This window comes from Tubulanus polymorphus, chromosome 2, assembly GCF_964204645.1.
Source record: "Tubulanus polymorphus chromosome 2, tnTubPoly1.2, whole genome shotgun sequence".
Lineage (NCBI taxonomy): Eukaryota > Metazoa > Nemertea > Palaeonemertea > Tubulaniformes > Tubulanidae > Tubulanus > Tubulanus polymorphus.
This window is the reverse complement of record NC_134026.1, coordinates 19,965,188-19,990,424: the sequence shown is the minus strand read 5'-3', so window position 1 is coordinate 19,990,424 and position 25,237 is coordinate 19,965,188. Positions and strand designations below refer to the sequence as shown.

Genomic DNA, 25,237 nt, shown 5'->3' with positions numbered 1-25,237 from the left:
GTCTTTCCCTTTCTTGATTGGCTTCCCATCCAATTCTAATTCCATATGGGTGTTAGGATTTTTTGTTAAAATCATATCTCCTTTGGGTCCCTTTTTGTCTTTATTAGTATTCTATACTACGATACGTACATAGAAGTACATTCAAGTAACTTCTCATAGAAGTGACTATGTTTTGAACTTTTTTTCTATGTGGGCCGTTTACATCGAATGAGTGACCGACTAACCTGTTGTTGGAAGAATTTCGATATTCTGGTTTGCTTTTCACTCGATGGAGTCGATTCATTTGGCTGCAAAAAGGAAGAAAAAGTATTGTGAAAAAAAAATTCGACCAGCTTTTGTCAGAGAACTGAACAACAGTCTATTATGGAGGTATCAACCTGCAGCCTGGATCCAACCTCACGCCCCCCACCCACCTTTCAGAGAATTTAAGTTGAATTCTAGATTATCACTTTTTGAAGGTGCTCGGATAAAATTGCAAATAACTGATGTTCATAAGATGACAAATATTTATCGATTAAAACAAGCCATAGGCAACAACGGTTCTTGTGCTCAGTCAGGCTCGGATTTGTAACTCCAAATTTCCAAATTTCTGAATACCAGTCGTTGTTACGGGTTGTTTGGGGAACGACGGCTAGGTACTAGACTACAAATTTCCTATGCATTAGCTCCCAATGAATTTCGGATATGTTGCCTCTTGGGCCAATAACTATATTTTCTCAAGACAAGTTTATGAATTTCGACCCCGTTTCTCAGTTATGAGGTATGAATTCTTCATTCCACTGAAAAACAAGAGTCTTTAGTGCCTAGTTCTACCGCTAGGTGGTGCACTGGGGCCATTCTTTGCACTGCACAACTAGACCCCCCATACTAAAAGTGTACCCAAGTTTCATCAGAATCAACCCACTATTAACAAAGCTAAGTCACTGAAAAAAAGACACAACCATAGATAATATGAAAATAAGGGTCTCGTTATGGAAGCCCGAGAACCAAAAGTTAGAGGCGAGATCCTGTTGAAGCGTGGATAGTTCAAACTGGAAGAGCAGTGATCAAATATCAAATGCCTTAGGGAGTGAATCCAGGCACACAGCAGACTGATACCTGCATTTAAAATGTTGCAATACCTTCTTTCGACTAAGACTAAGTTTTCCCATTTTCTTCATATTGCTTTCATTGTTTGTAGAATCTTAGGCTCACATTATTTTGGGATCATAATCTCTTAAGCTTGAAATCCATACAACGGCATGGGACATATTTCATCCAGCCTAAAGCGGTATAAAAAAGCCATAAGTGAATTTTAGGGAAGATTAAAGCCACAGTGAAAGCTATAGCCATTCAAATACCAAATGATCAGAAGCGTCTCAACACCCGTCTCACATCACAGGGGCTCGTTGTTCGGAGTGTATATATGCGGTATAGGTAGTACCTCGGATATTGGATGATCTAAGCAATAGTTCATCCCCAAACTTCTAATACGAGCCCATGTGGTAGTGGCTGGGATATTGAAAGATCTGACCCCAAACTCCAACGCATCAAATCAATTCAAAACCTCATTTTTCAGTATAATGCTAGGCCTATAGAACAGTTTTGTTTTTGTACAATCAAGTAGTTTAGACATACTATCAAAAATATTATGACACCATTCAAAATTGAAAGGGATAAAATAATAAATATCAGGAACAATACGGCAGTACTAACAATCCATAATTAATAGAATAGAAGTTACACGGAAAATTACTTGATTGTGAAAATGACACAGCAGAAAGTACGTTGTTGATCGTGTGCTTCTTGTAGGTAGGCCCTACTACTACTAGTTAGTACATACGGCAACCAATTGGCAGCCAAATGATCTCACAATCGGATCATATGTGACATAAAAAGTCACGACAGCCACTTCTGTCCATCTGAATACCAGCAGAATTAGACTATGATACACGACAAGATACAAGATAATGATGATGAAGCCTACTTAGACTTAGTTAGTAACCTGTCTGTGGTTTAGTTACACGATCGGATATTTTCACAAATGACATAAGTATTGGTATAAGCCCATCCGATTATAAAAAGCTTACCACCAACGATTAGGTTACTAACCTGCTAACAACTGCTAATCACACTAACTGACCTGGGCTGAACTGATGAAACACAAACAGCAACTTCTTGCTAAATTTTTTTTTTGGGGCAACTAAAAAGTTCGAGAAACAAAATTAATCAATATGAGTTCATAGAATTAAGACTTCCTTCGGATAATTTAAGGTGTTATGTACTTGATAACTATCAGTGTAAATGTCCCTGATTGAAATTGGCGGATTGTACGCGCGTATATGAATAAGGGACATAAGTAATGTGGGGAGGGCTGGTGGTGGCAGCACCATCCAGTGCTTTCTTAATTTTCGCGGAATTACCGGAATGCCACGGCCGTTGCCATCGGACTCAAACCGTCGGCACTTCTATTAGAAATCTACCATATCCATATAATTTCTATATTCTTTTGTATGTACTTTTTAAAAACAAAGAATCACGGACTCTCCATCCACTCTTCGCAGAAAAGTGCGGATCGGGCCCCCGCTCCACAAGTTTGATCGACACAAGCTCGATGGATCAGTCCGGGGGGTCGGTTCCGGTAATATTCTTTTACTCTAATCAATTTTTTGATTATAAAAAAAATCACTGGAAACATCTGGGCTGGTTTCCATTAAAATTGAGTTGGAATTTATAATTCACGGACGGAGCCGGCTGCTGCGACGGCGATCCAACGGCCGCCCTAATGGCAATGCCGTCAATGTGCGGCTCCAGACCCGCGCTGCCCGATACGGCCGTGATTTCCAGATTCATTAAAAACAATTCTTTTCAAGTGTATCAAAACATTACTAAAAGCATCAGTCCAATATAGGACTGGTTGGAATATGGACTCGGCGTGAATTGTCAAAATTCGCTATTTTTCGATAGCTTTTGAAACCATAAATCTTTTTTGATCTTAGAATAGGGATTGACCTTGTTATTCATTTGATTGGTAGATCACTCATTTGATTTTATTCCCTTGGCGACTACACCTGCCGGGAGCATCGGGGAAACTGCACTATCAGGAATGTGAGCGTGTTCCAAACAGAAACACATCTTTAAACTGAGGTCTTTCGCTCAAATGGTGATTCCAAGTGTTTTCCATTAGTCCGGCCCGGAAATTTACGAAAAGCCCTATGAAGGAATCCAGAGACAAGCCTCCAATTGCGAACGCCGCCTTGTCGTTTCTCTGTATTTGCTTCAATCACAAATTTCCGCAGTGACCTGGGTGCGCGAGGGTGCCTATTGTTTCAAAATATAACTAATTCTATTAAGCATTTTCTCCGTGAATTTCGGCATCGAGTGCATTCCTAACGGGCGCTTCGTCTTAATTCGCGCGAGTATACTCGGTACATCAATTGCTAAATTCCCTTTAGCTCGGCGTCGTCGTTTCCTAATCCCCGAGTCGGTCTGAATCATTTGCCTGCTAGGAAACTCGATCTGGCATCTAGCCACCTCGGTTGCCACTGTTCCGGGAATATCGGCACATTTCTAGTAATTAACCACCAGAGAGCAGGCGGGTATTGATAACTAGCTTTAGTTACTACAGGTGCCGTCGTCGCGCGCGTATTGTTCCAACAAGTGATGCCGCATTGAGTTTGGTATTATGCCATATCTGGTGCGCGCCACAATCCATCAACAAATACGCCAGCCAATCGCCGTCCTGCGAAACCACGTGCGCGCGTTAGCGAAATCAAAACATCGGAAAACAAAACCGCGTGGATACTGGTCACTAGAATAAATGATACCGGGAATTATAATCAACATGGTCATATATTTAGTAGCTTCGAATCGCAAAGTGATTTAAACGCAAACACGATTTACAACCAGCAACCAGAGAGTATTAGACATCGTAGTCATTAATCATGTGTCGTCCAACACGTCCGAACGGCTGTTTGCAAAACGAGAAAACGGAGGATGCGATGTTGTTGTTAAGTCTTCCGATATCGTCCACAGACGATACCAATGCTGCTCCTACGACAAACGGCGGCGTGGATACTACTTGCCCGAACTCGGAAAGCAGAGAACTCGTAAGAATTCGGATGTTGGCTACTCGTCTGCGCGCGATCGGCGACGAGATCGATGTCAACAGGAAACTAGCACCGCTCGTGCTGAATAGGAAAATCATTCTGTCCATGCTTACCAGGGAAATCGTCTTACGCATTGGTTGGAAACTTCTACACCCTCTTAAACTAGTCGGCAGAATTGCTTTATACTATTATCTGCTCACCAACAAACTGTGAAGGTAAGAATTTAATATATACATATATTTTGAGTTTTGATACACCGAATTCAGATACTAGTGGCTCATGGTGGATATTGGAAATGAAACATAAAAGATGCGATAATTAACAAATTTTTCTCCCAAATCACCAAATCTATCAAAAGATAAAGTTCGTTTTCGCAAAGGTCTTTTCGTGCAATTGCTGCGTTGCGAAATCACACGAAAAAAATCGTATCTTATCTCTATTTCGTGACATGTATGGGTTATCAGGTAGAACGATAACAACAACAGCTAATCAAACGGATTGATTGGGCAATTTTTGCAATCAATATAAGCCAAATATATGTACATTGTGCTGCATGCATCAATTCGAATTGGGACTTCGGAAGTGCAGTTTTAGTGGACATAGTTTTGACCAACTAAATATTGGCAGGTATACTAGAAGTCCATGGTCCGTTTCCAGTGTTCAGATTTTATAACAATTCAAGAACTGGTCGTCTTTTAGAGTGACCTAGACTTTAGAACGGGACTTTGGGACCGGAGGTCCACATGGTGGATATTGGAAATGAAACATAAAAGATGCGATAATTAACAAATTTTTCTCCCAAATCACCAAATCTATCAAAAGATAAAGTTCGTTTTCGCAAAGGTCTTTTCGTGCAATTGCTGCGTTGCGAAATCACACGAAAAAAATCGTATCTTATCTCTATTTCGTGACATGTATGGGTTATCAGGTAGAACGATAACAACAACAGCTAATCAAACGGATTGATTGGGCAATTTTTGCAATCAATATAAGCCAAATATATGTACATTGTGCTGCATGCATCAATTCGAATTGGGACTTCGGAAGTGCAGTTTTAGTGGACATAGTTTTGACCAACTAAATATTGGCAGGTATACTAGAAGTCCATGGTCCGTTTCCAGTGTTCAGATTTTATAACAATTCAAGAACTGGTCGTCTTTTAGAGTGACCTAGACTTTAGAACGGGACTTTGGGACCGGAGATCCACTGGGATTATTCAAGATACAATCAAATTTGTTTTGTAATTACGCAATGCAGGAGTAAAGTAGCTGTTCATTTCTGAAGTGGATAGATTTAAGTGATTACTAACCTCGTAGCCTCAATTGATTTATCGGACAACCAGGGACGTCCCTGTTCAGAAGATTTAGGCCATTTATGGTTTAAAAACGCGTTTCAAATGAGAACGGATATTTATTCAACGAATACTGAATCGATAAAATAGCTTTCAAAAAATTTCAGCACTAAAAGATGCGGACCTTTTCCGGGCTCTGGCTGCGAACGGAAATAAATAAATCTGAGGGTTCCTCAAACCCCCCCCCCGCCCCCACGAAATTCAAATGCTAGGACGGCCCTGATACAAGACCAGTCAGCATAAGACGATTTTGGTTCCATGTATTCAAATTTTTACTCTAAACCATGACCAGAAATAAGGTGTTACGAGTTGCGCACTACAAACTTACACGAGCGAAGTCATTCCCGGAAGTCATTCGTTCGGTCATCAAGACGAACATTCTGGCACCCGGAATGATAATTGCTTTGACTACATATATATAAATATTGCGTAATGCGTCATTAATATGGCTAGAATAGCATATTCACACGCGTGCCTTGATAGAAACACACACGGATGCTAATGACTACATTAAATATAACAGGCTTAGTTATATATAATCATTTTATCCATTTTGACAGTTTGTTCGTTGCAAATATAAACACGGGCGGATCCAGGGAGACTTATGAGACTTGTACAAGTCCAACAATTTTTCCAATTCCGTTTTGCCATCAAAGATAATGGGTACATTTATGGACACAAGTTCCTTTGTGGGACTTGACATTTCTTCAAAATTAACCCCTCCGTTCAGGAGTACGTTATTACCTTTTTGCATATCAAAGTTCCCTTTTAGGATGTGACAAGTCCTTCAAAATTGGCTTCTGGATCCGCTTCTAAAATACCGTACATATCTTTCGTTTTTAAACGTTATTTAAATTTAAATTTATTTAAATCATTGAACTCAAAATAAGACAATATATCATAATTGTTCTCAACCGGGGTCAACAGACCTAAAAATAGTATCTTGTTTATACCGGACTATATCACCCACGCGCTTGTCAACTTAATGTCGTTTACAAACCGAAAGGCTTAGGTGTTGTAAATAAATTTTTTGACCTTTTGCCTTTTCCCGTCGAAGAATTACGATCAGCTGTAATCCGCAGGGGCTCATCTTCCTGGTACATGCATAATTTAGATTGAAAATCGATTTGACGATCCGCGCAGACGAATGAGTTGTAAGGCATATACACACGACCGATTGAACCCTTCTCGGAATCGAGATATCCGCTACATCTAACTACCACACATACGCACAGTTCATACAATACATCAAACATAAAATGTTTTTTTTAAGATGCGCAGAGCACGTCGCAAATAAAAACCATTTGAAAGCGCTTTCGAACGGATCTAGAATCGACCCTAGATCAGTGGTGTGTGGTTGATAAAAATTCTGACACTTGTTAGAAAAAATACGATGGCATTCATTGCCACTTAGGAAAAGAATTCTCAATGAATCATCATCATTTTGATCAAGGCGCTTTAAGTGGGTTCCCATTGTCCTTTCCGTAATTAGAAACGTATTAACTTTGCAATAATCCCTTTTGTCCTCACGGCGATGTTTTCACAACGCTCGCACGTGGCGCAGGTGATTCTAAAGGGTTTAATTTGACGAGCAATTATTGGTTTAGTCGCAAACAACAATAAACCCGTTCGAACAATAAATTAGCAAATTGCCGTCGCCAGCATCCCGGCTGTTACGCGCGCAAAGATCAAACCCTGGATTTGCAAATAATTTCATTCGTTCATTCCAACTTGATTTAAAAAAAAACATTATGTTTGTACAATTTCAGGTTTTGACGATGCGAACTTTGGTGAGCGGAATCATTTTTGACGACCACTACGCCTTGTGGACTGGCACAAGCCGAAAGTCGTCTGTGAGAATTAGCTGGTGTCTCGTGACGTCACGTTGCATCATCGAGAAGTCCCAGAGAGAAGACGATAGAGAGAAAACATTAAAAAATCTACCTCGTCGTGTCATCATCAAGCAAATTAGTTATTCATAAACTCAATCGAAACTCAACGGAAACCCAGGGTTCATATATATGTATGTATATGCCGTGGAATTCTAACGCAAAGATTCATAACTGAAAAAAAAAACTGACAATACTATTTTTGTGTCTAGCGAAATGTGTAGTGTCGTATTTTTTTGGCGTGATTATGACTGTGCGTACGGACGATGGTAATTTGCGCGAACTTGTGTGCGTTTAAGCGGTGTCATGTAAGTGTATATCGTGAAATCGATCAAATGGAACATTTTTTCGTGACTCTGAAGAAGTATTGTTTTTGCAATTAGTGTCTGCGCCTTCCCCCGGAAACTTCAGCTAACTCTCCGCAAAACTGTATCCCGGCACTTCTGGAACTGCGAAACATCTAATAATGTTACAACTGTGGATAATATCTAGAAAAAGGATTTGAGAGAATTTTTTCTTTTGGTAGTTTTTGCATAGTTTTTGCATACACCGTAAAAAACCGTGAACTCAATAAATGTATATTAATGGCTTGAATTTAGATTACAGAAAATAGATGCTATATCTAAAGGCTACGTTTCAATATACGTATACATGCAACCTCTTGATCTTTGTACAGACCACATTCTTGCATATATGTATCTAAACAACGAAAATACTTCAGTCAGCACATTAACTATATGGGAGAACTAAATATGTTCGTACTGGGGATTTTGTGTTTTACCGAAGGTAAGTGGTTACCAGGTGTGCATTTGAATGCTTATGGATAAACCTCAAAATCCTAACATTACCTAGAAAACGTTTTTTTTTTTTCGTTAATCCCTTCGACCGATGGCTTGAGTCATTGCTAAGGCGCGAGAAAGTACAGGAGATGCACGTATGTGAGAACTATGTTTTCGGTTCGATGGCACAGGCCGTCGTTAGGTTTTTGTTCTCTTAGTGAATTCGAATGTATGTGATAGAAGAAAGATGACTATTGAAGGGATTTCTACATAAGATAATTAGTACATAAGAACAAATAATCTAAGAGTACGCGAGTCACATGGTATATATATACATATATATATGTATCAAAACATAACGCGCGCTAATAGTTGATATTGGGGATACCGTTTTGAAAGTCAACACCCAGATATGCGCTTGATAAAATATTCTATCATTATTGCCGGGTGCAATAACCACAAAAGAATCTATCTATCTGTAACTTTGCCAGCCAGCTCCTCGAGCAGCCGTCACACCGGTGAACTAAATTTTACAAACACTTCATTGAAGAAATCTACAAATTTCTTTTCACACATATATACCGAGTTTCGTTTTTTTTTTATTTACATATTTTCGGGATTTGTTACGCGTAGTTGTTCGTGGAAATTCTAGCACTATTCCACCCGCTTCGAAGATCAAATTTTCGTATTTGTTCCATTTTCGTTTAGTTGTTTCTAAATCTAATTTTCGTTCACTTAAGCTGCGTAAGTGGAAAATCCGACAATTAAGCATCTATTTTGATTGGGTTGAAATCCCGAACTATATCCTCCTACTGTTAGGATAACGAAAAAGAAGTTCAAAATGATTTTCTATTTTTTTTCTTCTTTCAAATCGTCGCTTTTCTAATTCGTCGTCGGGGGTGAAATGACGCGTACTTAATTAAATTAGCACTAATTCGTACGTTTTTTAATGATTGATTTGTATTATTAAGTTAAAAACATGAATACCTCATTTATTGATTTATTTTTTTGTTCTGACTTTGTATGCCGATTATACCTGAAATGGCGTAGGGTAGATTTTTAACGTAAGTTATAGATATTCTTTTCGTCGATATTTTTCTGTATATACATATTACATACATATAAACTTATATTCTTTAACTCTTGTGTTAACTATTGAGATAAATTACTCGTATTTATTCTTCTAATTTCATAGAAAATATGGTAGTCTGTGTAGGAAACTCTCGTTGAATACTGTGAACATGCGCGTAAGATTCTTCTTTATTGCAAAACAGCACAGGCTCTTGCCGAGCTTTTTTTAAGGGGCAGTTATATTTCAAGAAAAAGGACACTTTTTCACCATCGTAAAAAGGGACGCTTTCCTATTGAACACTCAAAGTCTGGGTACCTGGATAAATCATTTAAGAATGGGTTTAAAGGCGGAAAAACATGAACATTGTATCCAAAAATCGTGACCCAAATTTTTGACGCTGACTTTTTGATGGGCCAAATTTTAGGGTGTTTGTTCGCTACCCCCGAACCCCCCTCGGCACGGGCCTGAACTGATAGTTGAATTGAAGAGCATCGAAAATTTTGACATTCAGAAATTTAGTTTTTGGATCACTTTGACCGTTGATGTAATAGTTTTCCAATGATCTCAAATTCCCGAACACGGAGAACATGACTGTGTGAGATGTGAAAGACATATTTGGTGTTTCACACTGAACAACCCGATTACGTGGGAATGCTATATGCGAATATTTACGCACAACCTTTTCCGATGAGAAAAGTTCATCGTGAAGGCAAAAGTTTATTTTGAAGTTACTCGTTATGTCCGTTGTGTGCCCCCTCTACCTTTGTTGTTTGTAGCGCTGTGTAGATCATCGACCATAGATAAAAAGTCACTGAGGAATATGTCACAGAATCTGAAAATTTTATCTCTTTCTATAAATTCGTATTTGAACCTAATCAACAAAATCAAAAAGGGTTTCGGAAAAAAATGGAATCGAATCCTTTTTCTACAATACTGACGAATTGTTTTGATAATATATCATTTCTAAAAAGGCGTTTTTATTTCGTAAACGTTATTTTCAAAACAAGATTCATATTTTGATATTCTGGACTATAGCCAGACTTTTTCTTCCGCCACTCATTGTGTTCATGATGTACTTAAGAATGACCGGCTTGTGTTCAGCTTGTGTTCAGCGGATTGCTTGTATATTTATGCGAAAAATGTAAAATTCAACGTAAAATTTTCTGAGAAAACATTATTTTCTAGGGATTTGTAATTCAAGAAATCTATATTTTCTTTCCGACGAATTCTCCAATCGTCGCAACTGGATTTTTAAGAACTGAAACTGTTAAAGAAATCGTTTTTTGATTTAGAGAGAATCGAAAAGATATTCAGAAAAAATTATACACTCATGAAAAATCATATAACTTGTGTTTTTGTAATCAATACTTTTTAAACGGTGCATATATGAAGTATATATATTATTTATTAAATCGAATGATGAATTTTCTTGATTGTAGGGTCTAATTACTCGGTGAATGAAAAAAATATTATTATCATATTCTGATGATTTGTGATTTCTGAGCAGCAACAATCAAAAATTGTGTATTAAAAACTAATTGAATATTATCTATAATGATCACTTTGTTATTGTACATTTTCCATTGTCTAATTTATATGTTTTTCTTTTATATCATACATATTATAGATATCATTACTATAACTGTTATCGTCATCATCAGCGTGATTGTCTTCTTGGCTTGGCATTGTATTCCTTTATGTTTGTATATCACGTGCGCAACTTGGAATCTGCAGTAGTTCTTTTTAGTATTTAAAAAAAAGAAAATAATTTGAAAGTGTATTGACGCCTTAAAAAATAACACGTATATTGCTTAATATTGTCGACGATAAATAATATGATATGGTTTATGTAATATCAAGGATCAATAAAGTTATTTTGGATTTGAATATATCGATAATTGAATTGGATTTACGGCGACCAGTCTAGCCCTGATGTATTAATGACGTAGAGCACATCCTTTCAAAGATTACTACTAAAATTTATCAAAAATGAAGTAAGAGTTATGAAATCTATTTAAGTAGTGCACATCGACTCACACGGAACCTTAACGCTGACTAGATATCAATGTACCAGGTTATAAGACTCGAAGTATTCAAACCGATTACACATCAAGTTTCAACGTACTGATTTAAAAAAAAATCGATACACGCTTTCAAGGCAGATTCCAAGTTAAGATACAAATTCCATTTGAATATTGTTCCATTTCTTTGAAAACAGACAATGTTTGATGATCTCAGTTTGTACATTATTATTATTATTATTATTATTATTATTATTAATATTATTATTATTATTATTATTATTATTATTATTATTATTATTGCTATTATTATTATTGATATCGAAAATTCTTCTATGAATTTTTGTCGATACATATTTACTTTGAACGTGTGTAGTATATGTGCATGTTACTACACGTATACAAAACGGTATCGCGAATACATATACATATATATATTTTATCATAATAACGATGAAAAAATAAATGAATATGGATTTATATATTACGACACACTTCAGTATATTCCTGCGGTATCTCGAGGCACAATTCTATCGGAATCGGATCAGGTTCGATTACGGAAGTGGTTTTTATTTTTATCTAATATCGCGATGATAAAGACAATGTTCGAAGCGAGTATATAAACACATGTACACATAGCCGACGGCCCTGATTTTTCATCTGACGTTTTTATAACTCTTTATCAAGCCGCATGTATACATATGATGCAATAAACCGAATCGCAGCGTGTACGAATAAAACCGGCAAGGTTGATTTACGACGACCTTGAATTTTCGTTCGCGGTACAGATTGCGAATAGAAATACCGCTTATATAGTCAGTTTGTCAACGCTATAAAAGGATGACCCTGATATAAAAACGAAAAAAAAATCGTAACCGAGTGGATAAGTTTGAAGAAGGAAGTGAAAATGGTGAGGATTTCACAAGCTTTTTCAACCACAGTAACATGATGGAAAATTCTTGGAGTGGTAATCAAGATTACTCTATAAGGATAAACTGAATGTTTGTGCATTGTTTGTGGTTAGCCTTTCTGGGGATACTGTATTGCACCTACCCGTGAACCCGATGTCGAATCGAACTTTGGACAGGTCGGAAGCTAAGTACGGGATAGGGAAATAACTACTTATCAAATAATAAAATGATCAAAGGTTCACTCGCAGGAACCCGGCTCTCTACCAGGTCCTTGGCCGTCGTATACCATTGACTCCGAACGGTGACGAGACGAGCCACAGTATGCAATGGACTCTTGAAAGCAGTGCCAATACTATACCCTGACAAAAGGAACTTTCGAACACGAACAATTCCCTCCCCTAGATTTTGCAGCCTGAGATCCCCTAAAACCTATTCTGTGAAGGCGACTTAACGCAAGATTTCAAACGTCGGAATGATTTTGGCAAGGTTCCTATTTTTACGGGTCTCGTGTTCAGCTGAGTAAGCGGTTGGTTTTTTTTACCCGGGATTATTCTGCCAGATGAGGGGGAAAGGTGATTTGTTGTTTTTTGTTGTTGTCTGCGGAGGTGATAAGTTCGACCGCATGAGGTAAACTCGTGAACTAACAGAACGTCGAGGGTGCTGCAGAAACAATGCGCGCGCAGAAAAAAACAGTTGATTAACTGTCATGCGATGATGAAATAAAACATACCGCATAAATTAACATGAAATTAACACGGTTTCCCTATCTTTCTCAAATCTATTTCTAAAAATGGCTGCATTATATTATGCAAAAATGTTTTTAAAAACTTTTTTATTCGTCGTATTTCCTATCGTATCGTATCTTTGTATTTGATTGGATGCTACGATCTTTCTAACTAATTTCGGTATTCATCCACACTGCAAAAATGGAATTCCTGCGCGGAAAACGTGCGCGAGTAATAAATTTACGATTAGTTGAAGATTTCTTTGAAATACGAATCTATATTCTTATGGACATTGCGTCTGTATAACGAATCCCATCTACCGTGTAGGGCCACAATAAACCGCTTAAGATGGATAGAAAATATTTCTCATTACATCTCGTTACATATGAGAAAATGAAGAAATATTATCAATGTTTTTCTTTAAACAAAATAAACATTATGAAAAATCTGTTATATATCTTACGCAACGCAACGAAATATTTTCTTTAAAGATGAATGAGCAAATATATTCGTGATTCGTTTCACTACTTATTAGAATCGTTAGTATAATGACCCATTTCATCACGACACGAATAATAGCCTTTTGATTCGAAATCAAACATGGATTTTAAGTAATTGTAACAACAAGAGTTGTCACGCGACTTGTGTTCGGCGAGAACCTAAATCCTCGCGTCCCTCCGCGCCGCGGAATTCGAAATCCCTTGAACAAATACAGATATTTCATTCGAAGCATTTGTCTGACGATTGCAACATAACTATGGCAACTCATCTTCGACGCGGCGGTGTTTTCGTAACGACGACAAATTCAAAGACACAAGAAACCGTGATCGCAATAGAATTATCGCTTATTGATTTAACGGATTTGAAAAGGACGCATTTAAGCGCCTGAATAATGTTGATATTTCATTTTCTGTCGGGGTAAATCACGCCCGGGTGAAACTGGGACCATTCGGCGAATTACGCAACAAATTGGCACAATAACGAAGAAGTGTATTCATAATTATTGTCGCGCAAATATTTTTGTTCGAATTCGAACAAAATCGTTGCGAAGGCGTGGTGCTCTATAGCACATTAAACGCAACGATTAAGGATGCGAGTTTTCATTGTCAATTCCGTGTTAATATTTATTCAATAAACGATAAATCTCGATAACATTGCAACGGTATCTAAAGTCGAACACGATGAGCATTTACCCGATTGTAGGGTAAAAATTGATACCAATTGATTCTCCTTTCTGTCTTAGCTTTACAGTTGACCCGGCCGGTCGCCTTTCAACCCTGTACTAATACTTGTTTTTGAAAAATGAACCGGATTTTTTAGCCTACACATTGACGTTTAATTATTGAACCAATTCTAATATTCGTGCGTTTGAAATGTTTTAAAACATCGCACATAAACTGCTTTCTATAACTAATCAAAGTATGTACAAGCTCAACAGCAATTTTTTTTTCTAAACCATTTCTGTACTAGAATTTTCCCTTTTCAATTGCTTTTTCTGCTTTTTGTTCCAAGGCATTTTCTCGATCATTCGACGCAAATTTACACTTTGTTAACGAAATTTTGGATGGACTGATATCATATTGATGCTACGTTATTCTTTTGGCACGGGTTCAAATTAATCTATTTAGGTAAAAAATCGACTGTCTAGGGAAATAGTATTTGGTCGTAAATTTTCCTGTTAAAAAGCTTACTTTCCAATCATGTATTTCGTTTAAAAAGAAATTCATTGAACTCGATCTGTATTTCGATTTCCGATTTCAAAATCAAACCCCCTGTTTCGCTCCCGGCAGGACACAACATTCAAATCAATCCGAATTAATTAATCGGTCAAATACACAAGAGGGACAATCCCTATTTCAAAATAAAAAAGCTAGTTTGATAACCATCGCATGATCGTTGACAAACAAGAGATTTATTTTCATCGGTCTTTTCGGACAAATTCCGCTAATTGCCTTCGTCATTTAACCGATTTTAAAAGGAAATGAAATCGTGTCCGGAACAGCGGGAAGGCAATAAGTCGTCTGCAGGCGCATTGTGCTGTCGAACGGAAAGATAAATACGGTTGCGTCGGGGCGCGATCTTTTCCGCGCGCTGTCGTCTGTCTTTTTATGGCCGGCGGCGTGATGTTTGTTTCTGGCGGTAATTATCATTCACCGATGAGAGTGGAATTCGCGCCGTAGAATCTGCGCTCCGAGATTTGCCGGCCGATCGGAGATAATAATGCATTAAGTGATGCGCGCAGCGTGCGCCTCCGGGCGCTTCGCCGTCTAGATCCAGAGAATGCAAATTGCCCGTTCTTTATGTATCAAAGAATGAAAATGACGGCGAAATTAAGCTCGTTTAAACTCGTCGAGCGTTCGGTCGCGCAGCGATGTTATCAAAGGCGGCTAAAAATTATTTTTCCGCATGGTGCACGTTCATAAAATTTCAAAAGCGCGCTCGTTTATCGACGCGTCATTCTGTATTACGCGGAAATGAAAGTAATTCGGTCAAAAGAATTGAAAAGCTACACAAATTAGGAACAAAAATAAGATTTTAGCCAGAACATCTTCATGTCTAATTTCCCAACGATTATAATTTTGGACAAATAGTAGATGTATTATAGTGTAAATACATTTTGTTTGTTTCAGGAATTAATTTTTATGAATACATTTTTCACATTTCTTGCCAGAAACGATTCAGCCGTGGCCAATGAATAAAAAAATAAATGAATGTATATTTCTAAAATTTCAAATTTGAACAAATACAGGCAAAAATGGTATGATGTTATCATTACTGTTGAGTTAAAAAGTAGACCCAGCCGGCCGCCTATCTACCATGTACATTACTTTTTCTAAATGATGCTGGCAGAACTGAACTGATTGCAGATGTTATCGAAGTTTAAAAAATGGCCCGGCCGATACGGAGAAACATAGGCTCTTTTCATACATTTACACGTAACGCTAAAACCATTCTTTTCGCGACTGAAAATGCAAACAATGTACTAAACTATAAAAACTATCATTTGTGTTTCGCAGTGGTATCGATACATTTGACATAATAGATAGTTTTCGTGGCGGCCGCCAAGCACCACTTAAGCCTCCATCAAATCTCGTAAACAAAATTTGTAACGTATTTACCCAATAGAACTAATACAAATCGAATTGATCAAAGTTTCAATGGGACTCCTTGTTGGATCTCACCGGGCGCTTTTCAGCGGCATCTTTAGTGCACGTGTTTCATTATAGACGGTTTGTAACCGGGTTATATCATTGTTTTCATAAGGCAATTAGAGGCCAGTCGCGAAACCAGCGTGGATTAATTTGTCAGAAACCAGGCGCCAATTATGTTCAATCAGCGGACAGATGCTTGCCTAACGGCACATAATACGTATTACAAACCACTTGAGGAGCCGGTATTGACAAGACAACGGTTCATCGGGGACGAACCGATAATCCACCAGCGGGGAACGTTATGTAATCACCTGTCGGAACAAGGGTTCGTAAACACGGATCCGAGTGGCGATCGTGTTGACAGTTCGCGGTCGACGTCGCTATACTCCACATGCGATAATTAGAAGATTAATCGTTCGGTAACGAGGGAATTGATTATTGATTGTTTAATAATCGCCTGCTGGGATCCTCGCTTGCCAGAGCCACTTGTCCATCGCGAGCAATATTGACGCATACGCGGGACCCCGCGATTAACATTCATTAAGCTGCAAATAACTCGAGATCTATTTCATTCAAAAGGACGTGTGTCAAGGGCGGATCTGAGATTCTTTGAAGGGGTGGATCTGAAAATTGTAATGGGCACAATTGAAAATACGAGATTTGATAAAACGAGGGCTGCCAGGGTGGCGGATTCTGGTGGCTCTCCCACAGAAGATCTTGGACAAAGCGGGGCTTTTTTGGCCCAGGGTCCAGGTGGATAAATTTCTAAACATCCCATTTTCTTTTTAAAAAAAAATCCAGACTTGGTTGGCACATTCGGAATTTCAAGGGATTCGATCACATCCCCCTAATCCGCCCTTGTATGTTTAGAAATATAATTAGCGAGTTTTGGACAGTTAAACAGTCGATGATGTAGTTTTACTAAGCCACAGAATCCAAGATAAAGCGGAGGACTATAGTTAGGTCTACCTTTTGTTTATTGCCATTTCAAGGCCTCGTCAGTTCGGCAGTTCTGCTTTTTTTTCATCTTGGTCGTAATTTTTTTTCGCAAGGACATAAATCAATCGAGGGCTATCGAGGAAAATCTATGTTTCCCATAAAATTTTTATATCCGCGGCATTGAAAATACTGATGATTTCTTTAACCCGTTTCGATGCATTCAAAGACTATATATTGCGTTGGTCATTCCAAGCATGGACTATGAAACGATTTAGAGTCCATGTTCCAAGGAAGCACTGGAAGGTGTGGGTGCAGCTCCCTATTCCAAATTAACTGAGAACGCAGTCCTGACTCTGGATTATTGGCGTTTATATATCATCATGTACGCATAAAAAATGTACACTGAACAGAACAATTTAGGGGGTAACACAAATTTAGTCGAACGATACACAATTTGTTCATAAATATACATGAAAATGACTTTTAATCCGGATTTCCCATAAACCTGATGAATTTTGTTGGTGCCAAATGATCCGAATTAAGCGGGTTCTACTGAACATGCATTTAAGATAAACGAGGACGGTAAAAAGCATTTGAAAGAAGAGAATCCCGGCTATGGAGATTTACGATTAAAATGCGAATAATCTCACGCTTGGATGCATAATCTTCCAATAGGAGTACTCGGAGTAACTCGGAGGAAGAGTGTTTTTGAATGCTGAAGAAATTGTGTTAGTGAGCGAAAGCGACTCGACCAGTTCACTGTTACATATATATGTATTCGTTTTATAAACATTTTTATTTATTGAAAAATCGCCGACTGAAGAAACGTAATATTTACGATTTGTACACTGTTATGATGTCGTAAGTCTAATTTGAATCTAAATGAATTCCGCGTATTCTTCAATCAATGAATCTAAACTCGTAAGTGTAGCTTGGGCCACTTGAAAGTTTGGCCTAAAAATTGAATAATAACCGTTGTAAGTAAGTTGATAGAATGGCGTTTTCGTTTTGGACATATGTATTTGGGTAAAATGAAAACGTATGTGGTTTTATCAGGTGAACCGTAGACTTTAGGTGAACTACATGCTTTGGATCAGTGAACTTTTAGTAGGTTTATCCATGGGCTTTAAGGAACGTTTTAGAGTAATGGTTTATCAGATGGAAACACAGATTTGTTTTCGTAAGGCCTTATTATATAAATATATGTTCATTACGGTACTATAAAAAACCCCTGTAAAATCCACGTGTTGGGCTGGCCATAAGCCAGAATCAAGGCATCGAGTGCCCTCGACCGAGCCGCAATTATGTATATATCTACATGTACAAATAAATGAGTAAAACCTAATAGACCTGCGTTTTTTAAACTTTCGATAGAAGTGAATATATACAGTTCAAATAATCGCCGATGTTGCAATACATCATAAACAATGGCTGTTTAGTAGAGACAAGATAATGAACACAATCAACCTAAAAAATTAACGAGTAAACAACCATATGACCATTGCGCAGTGTGTGCTTCACCACGCTTTTAAATCTATTGTTTTTGGCAACAGTTCATTTCGTAGCTCGTGCGTCCGATAAAAATATATATATACCCGAAAAGGGAGCGAGGAAGCTTTGTTTACGACTTTTTCAAGTCAGATATGTGTATCATAGTGCATTAAAATTCAGATAGCTGACACATCAGTTCACGGAAGTAATTCTAACATTTTTCGGCAAGGAAAAAACCACGAATGTACTTAGTAAACTCATAATGAACAAACTTCTTAAACCCAAAGTTATTTAGTTAGAGATCGTACCTTTTCACTGAAGTATGCCTTTAAATGTCTCCATGCTTCGAAGTTTTTCGATGGATTCCATTATTCTCGTGTGTTGTGTTCGTGAAAAATATCTATCTTGCTATCAATCGTCAACACCGTGAAAAGTGATCCGCGTTAGGATATCTTGCATGAACTATTTCGACGTTTTCTTCACGAAAAAGCCACCACAATGGATCGATACATGATAAAAAATAAATGCATTTATAATATTGCGATAAGAATTCAACGGTGAACTACACCTATATATAAATAGCAACAAACATGTAAATATATTACAAACTTATCCTTCTAAACTTAGCATCGTCTATAATTAAGAGATACACGTATCACGCTTTTGACGCAAACAAACTTCATCATGAGTACCGATAAAACATATATAATAATATACGTCATCTTCTTTTCTTGGATTTGTTTTTCTCATCTGCTTCGTGCCACCTTCGTTTTAATTTACCTTTTTGCCAAACAACATAGTTTTAAACACGGCCTTTTTACGTCACGTATTTTCTGCGATCAGATTTTCTCCGCAAATCTCGTGATGATATTCGGTGTTGTTGTCTATATATGTGTGTAATGAATTTGAGCTGATTTCATGATGGAATACGATTTTCCTATAGAATTGAAGGGGATTGTGTTATACACATCCCTCATTTTTCTATGAAATAAAAAATGAAACTTTTTATACTGGGATGGGGCGCTTAGTTCGCCCTTGTTCAATAATTCGAAAACTCATTTTACCTTACGAAACCTATCGAATACCTTCTTTAAAGTTTATAAACGTGTATCTCTATCTGAAAATCGAGTAGATGCACGTGGAGAACACACCTTTTATTTCGCCTTTAATTTCAACTTATTGTAATATTTCTCTTGAAGCTCGAGATTTTTCCATCAATTCGAGCATGGACGTATAAACTAGTTTATATTATGTGTCCACGATTTGAGCAATCGAAAGAGAGAATCATAATTCCCGCGTGATTTCGATTCCGTAGCGGATTTTACTTTTGCACGAAGTTAATTCCGTGGGGCGCCGAACGAGACAAATATGATTGGAGAATTGGGCAAAATCCAGGTGGGTGATGGAGGCGATAAAGATTTCTCAAGCCTCTGAGTTTGCTGAGGGCCCGTTGAAGTATTTCGCTCTCGAGGGGGTAATCAAAAATATCAGCAGTATAGTAAATTTTTCTCAAATACTTCACGTCTAAAAAACGACGCCGGATAAAAAATGCATCAGCAAGTGTCTAAAGTCGAGGCACTTCTAGGTACTTCTTGGAAAAGTGTATTATTCGCTCGAGAAAGTTTTTCGAATATCCAGGGTATAAGTTAGTGAAGTTAAGGAATGAAGGGAGGTATTCTTAATCTGACTATCGACTCCTCGCCCATACTGCAGACGGCTTCGACGGCACCTGCAGAAGATTATTTTTTGGGATGAAATTACACTGGAGAAGTGCCGTTTTTACAAAGCTGATAAGAGAGTTGTGTCTCGAATTAAAGAATCTACAATCGTATAAACTAAAATTGGCGAATGTATGTCTTCAAGAGTTTCCATATCGAATCCCCATATATCTTTAATTATGTATCCAATTATGAGTCGACCTGTCCGAAATTACTAGGGATTTAGTCAAGTTAAACCTTGTTTCAAAGGAGTAATTCATTGACCCGCATTCGATATACATAATTCTTGAGGTTAATTATAACTTGAAATGCAAATGTAAAAACATTATTTTTTCGAATTGGCCAGAAGAGATCAACAACTCGCTCTTAAGGTCGTTGAACGCTGTATATATATTTCCGCCTGAGCAGGAATTTGTCTAATCGTGATTTCGACGCTAGTTATGCGTAGAATCTGAACCAACTTTTGCTCGCCGACAACTTTCATCTATTTTTAAAACTAAGAAATGTATTACATATTTCAGGTCCGCGACTTTTATTACACTTCCGCAGTCGGCACGAATTTTTATCTTTGATGAACTCATAACGCACTTAAACTTGGTTGTCTGACAGCATTTTTCCAGGTGAGTAGAGTAATCTAAAATTTTTAGGAATCATCGTTAAAGAATATGAATATAGTCTGTTCGGTCCGACCATGGACGTATAAACTAGTTTATACGTCCATGGTCCGACCAAAAACGTCAGACCAGGCCGGAGCCAAATTTTAGCACAGAACAAATGATCATTGTATAATTATAGATAAGAAAAATAAGATTTTTTAAAAAGGTATGTTTTAAGGCAAGCTTTAAAAGAGTCAACCGAGAGACTTTCACGGATGTTGGTTGGAAGAGTATTCACAAATGAGGAACACAGTAGCTGAAGGCACGGTCACCGGGTTCTGTCTTGACTAGAACGAAGTATCGAGTCAGTGGTATGCGTACGAGTGCGCTTTCTAATTAGGCACGGGCCAAATTTGCCTCGAGCCTGATCCGTGCCAATTTGGTCCGGGCATGGACGTATAAACTAGATTATTTTAGTTTATACGTCCAAGGTCCAGGCGAAATCGTCTCCGTGTGATCGCAGCTATGATATTTTACCCGGTGTGATCTTACCCAATAGAAAGTAAATTGGTCCCGTATAAACTCGCAGCTGCACTACAAAATACCACAATGCCGGTAATAGCCGGAGTTAAGTGATTTATTTCCCCTCGCTTGGAAATTATTTACAAATTCTTCGCGTGTATAAAACCAACTTCCTATAGTGACAGGTAGAAGCTTTGTTTCCTCATTAGAACCTTTTGTTGTTCTCCGCGCTGCGAGAAGACATGTCGGAAAAAATCTCCAACCTCCAGCCGCGGTAGAGAAACGTGAGCAATATCCACGTGCAGGGCGGCTATGCCTCCCGGAATAGAAGTTTTGATGGGATCGGGGAGGCGAAAGGGAAATCTCAAGCCGCGATCACACGAAGACGATTTGGCCCGGATCAGGCCCGAGTCAAATTTGGCCCTAGAGAGCGCGTTCACACGCGAACTACTTAAGCTAAATACGTACTAAATATTGCGCAAATAAAGTGAAGTGAGTAACTTCTGGAACCAGTTGCAATTCATGCGCAATAATTTGATCCGAGCGAAAATTCAGGCTCAGGCCTGACGACGTTTTTGGTCGAGCCAAACAGGCACGGCCCCCATTTGAACAGGGTTCATATTGTTCAGGGCTTAATTTGGCAAAATGCTCGTGTGATTGCAGCTTATATCTCCAAAACTGTTTCTCTCTTCATTGCACACCGAGCCTTGGAAGGCCTTGAAGCGGTTTCGAGATGGACGGAGCGCTAAGGTGTTTTACAGGAATGGTGTGGGGTCAAAGCCCCACTGCTCCGAAGCCTTTGGTTACGTAGACGTGGTGTCACTGCCTTTGTTCTTCCGACATGGTATATGTTGTAATTCATATAGATCTTCTATCAATTTTCAGTCGAGAACTTCTATCCACTGCCTCTTTCCTTTCTGGGATTCGAACCTGACGGCATCGCAAGACTGCTACTATAGCCTATATATATGAAAATTATATGAAAATTTGCAGCTGTCTGGTTCCAATCCCAAGGAAGACAAGGCATGGTGAAACAAATTTTGAATTTCTAAACAATCTAAATTGATTAAGGCTAACCTTTTATACTGAAGTGAAAAGGAACGAAATAAAAACAACAAAATATAATCATATAATCAAAATAAATATAATCATTTAATCAAAATAAAAAGGAACAAAATATAATCATCAAAAACTCATATATAAATATATAAATAATATATAATATAAATATATAAATATTTTATATATAAATTATTACAGATTTTTTATTTGCAAAAACAGGGTGGAAAAAAGAAATATAATGTTAACTGTTAAGAATTTTCATGATTAACTAAGATAACATACTTTTCTCGTTTCTAAAACAAAATAAACATAACATCGGAATGCACTCTGAAAGGTCTAATACTGTGTCCTATAGTTATCGGAATGGGCAGGTAACAAAAATTCAGACCGGTATAAACCCAGCTTCAAATGGCATACTAGTAATTGGAATTACATTTAATGAAACGCGAAAACTAATTCTGCTTTAGTTTCAAGGACGGATATTTTCTCAGGCAATTCTTTTGTCTTTACAAGCAGTAATATCGACTTAGATGATATCTATGTTGTTGGGGGATAGTCTCACAATTCTATTCATAATTACTTCGATTTAGAAATTTACGTTCAAGTACAACAATATGAAACTTATATTAGAATACATGTACTTATACTTTTAATACATCTTTGAAACATAGGAATTTATTCATTGCTGAATTGGAAGAATTTCGACTTCATCTTCACAAATCTGAAGTTTATATCTACTGCACTATAGGTTGCGTTTTCTAAACTAAGTCAACAACTACACATGCACACTATTGACAATCGAATTTCTTTGTATCTAACTAATCTGAATATTGTAAACCGTCAATTCATTTTGCATTTCAAAATTACTACATGATATGATCAAAAAAAATTAACAAGATTTCGTATATTTTCTCTTACAATATATTATATGATTACACTATATGATAACTTGAATACTGTTAAAACTTATCACAAAACATCATGAAGAATAAATGAATTCAGAGGGTAATTATAGTGCTTAATTAATTGTCCTTTATGCTTCCTGAAATAATTGATACTTCTTGAATTTGAGTTCTTCGAATTCCGATGGTAGGAATTTCGTAAAATTTAAGTGATAATTCTCATTTTCATGGGAACAAGGAACAGTTGCGAGTTAAAGAGTTAACTCTGCAAGTTGAGATCAGTTCATTTTTGATTAGTTAACCCCGAGTCAAATCTTAACTCGCGACTGTGGAACCAGGTCCTGTATCATTGGGATTTATTTCTCAGGTAATTTGGAAAGTCTGAGTCACAGGAATGCTGACATTGCTTGATAGGAAAACCATCCTTACATAGGTCATATTATAACTAAAGAGTATATATTAATTTGTTTATGGAAAAATACAGTGCATCTCGCCTAACTCAAACTTGGACCCTGGACATGACAACTTGACAACTTTCTGATCCTTAATTCGGACTTGTGTAAGGAAGCGATAAAGGGCCTCAAGTTGTCGCGTTCCAACTCGAGAAGTCGTCATATTTTATGTCGGCATAACGCGATATATCGCGTCAAGTCGACATGAATATGTCGACATATCGTGACGTTTTCACGACAAATTTAGCTTTTTCGCCAATTTTCCACGAGACAAGCCATCATTTGAAGACATTAATAGTAATAGCCAGTAATATGACGACTGAGTATCAAGTCGTCATGAAGTAGACTTGTCGCGAGGAGAGTGGTCGAGAAAAACGAAATATGTCGTCAAAACATCACGATATGTCGACATATTCATGTCAACTTGACGCGATATATCGCTGTATGTTGACATAAATATGATGACTTAGTTGGAACGCGACATCTCGAGGCCCTTTATCGCTTCCGTACTTGTGCTTAACTCAGACTAATCTCGAAGGTTCCAGTTCGGCCGAGTTAAGCGAGGTTTACTGTAGTTGAAAAAACATTAAAAACTATAAACATACAAAATTTTGCACAAACACATCACTGAGAAACCGATTTTGAAATACTTAAAAGGTTTACAAAACACTAAAATGAAAAAACTAAAACTCATAAGGAAAAAAACTTTCAAAGGATATGTAAGGTCAATGAAATGTTGCTGTTCAATATGTAATAAATGTAATAAATTTACACCTGCTACAAAATAGAAAGGAAGTATGTTAGATTACATAATTTCTCAATAATCGACTTATAACGATTTGGAAGTGACATTGAAATCACGCGCACCAGGGTCTTATTCATAGAAAGCAAATGCGTTATCCAATAGAACTAGTCCATACAGAAGCAATAAAGGGCCTCGAGTTGTCGCGTTCAAATTCGACAAGTCGCTATCATTTTCCTCGCGACAAGTCGACATATTCATGACGACTTGAAACTCAGTCGTCATATCACTGGCGTCCTCATCTTACATTTCGACGTGTCTTCAAATGACGGCTTGTCCCGTGGAAAGGGGCGAAAAAGCGAAATTTGTCGTGAAAACGTCACGATGTGTCAACATATTCATGTCGACTTGATGCAATATATAGCGATATGTCGACATAAATATGGCGACTTGTCGAGTTGGAACGCGACAACTTGAGGCCCTTTATAGCTTCCGTAAGTCCACCTAACCAGTGGTTATACAGCTTGACGTATATGCATAGCACTGATTTCAAATTTATCCACGCATTATTTTCCATCCGAATAATCAATTTTCATAGTGGAATCGTAGTCTCATATGATTTGACTTAAGATAAAAAATTGTCAGCGACAATCTCGCTTGAATTAATGCGAAGTAGTCCATAACAAAGCGAAAAACGTAATAGTTCTCTCGAGTCAAACGCGTAACGAAAGATGACAAGTCCTGACATGACGACAAATCGATAAGTTTAAAACTAATGACAACACACACATTGCGACCGAACGAGAAGTATTCACGCACGCACGA

At 37.6% G+C, this 25,237-nt stretch overlaps 1 protein-coding gene across 9 annotated transcripts in view; it reads right to left on the bottom strand.

Annotated features, from left to right (window-relative positions):
- LOC141898218 (DNA replication ATP-dependent helicase/nuclease DNA2-like) overlaps window positions 1-25,237 on the bottom strand; it is a 72,958-nt gene that overhangs the window by 15,743 nt on the left and 31,978 nt on the right. The window contains exons 4-9 of one of the 9 annotated variants that reach the window (XM_074784031.1): window positions 18,727-19,355; window positions 4,202-4,295; window positions 2,992-3,790; window positions 2,092-2,182; window positions 1,122-1,262; window positions 225-287 (exon numbers count right to left, since the gene is read on the bottom strand). In XM_074784031.1, coding sequence (XP_074640132.1) covers window positions 225-287; window positions 1,122-1,160 — 102 coding nt within the window. In that variant the 5' untranslated portion in view covers window positions 1,161-1,262; window positions 2,092-2,182; window positions 2,992-3,790; window positions 4,202-4,295; window positions 18,727-19,355. Of the gene's footprint in view, window positions 1-224; window positions 288-1,121; window positions 1,263-2,091; window positions 2,183-2,264; window positions 2,488-2,991; window positions 4,296-18,726; window positions 19,356-25,237 lie in introns of those variants that run through there. The other 8 variants (XM_074784033.1, XM_074784032.1, XM_074784037.1 and 5 more) reach the window with 8 other exon arrangements.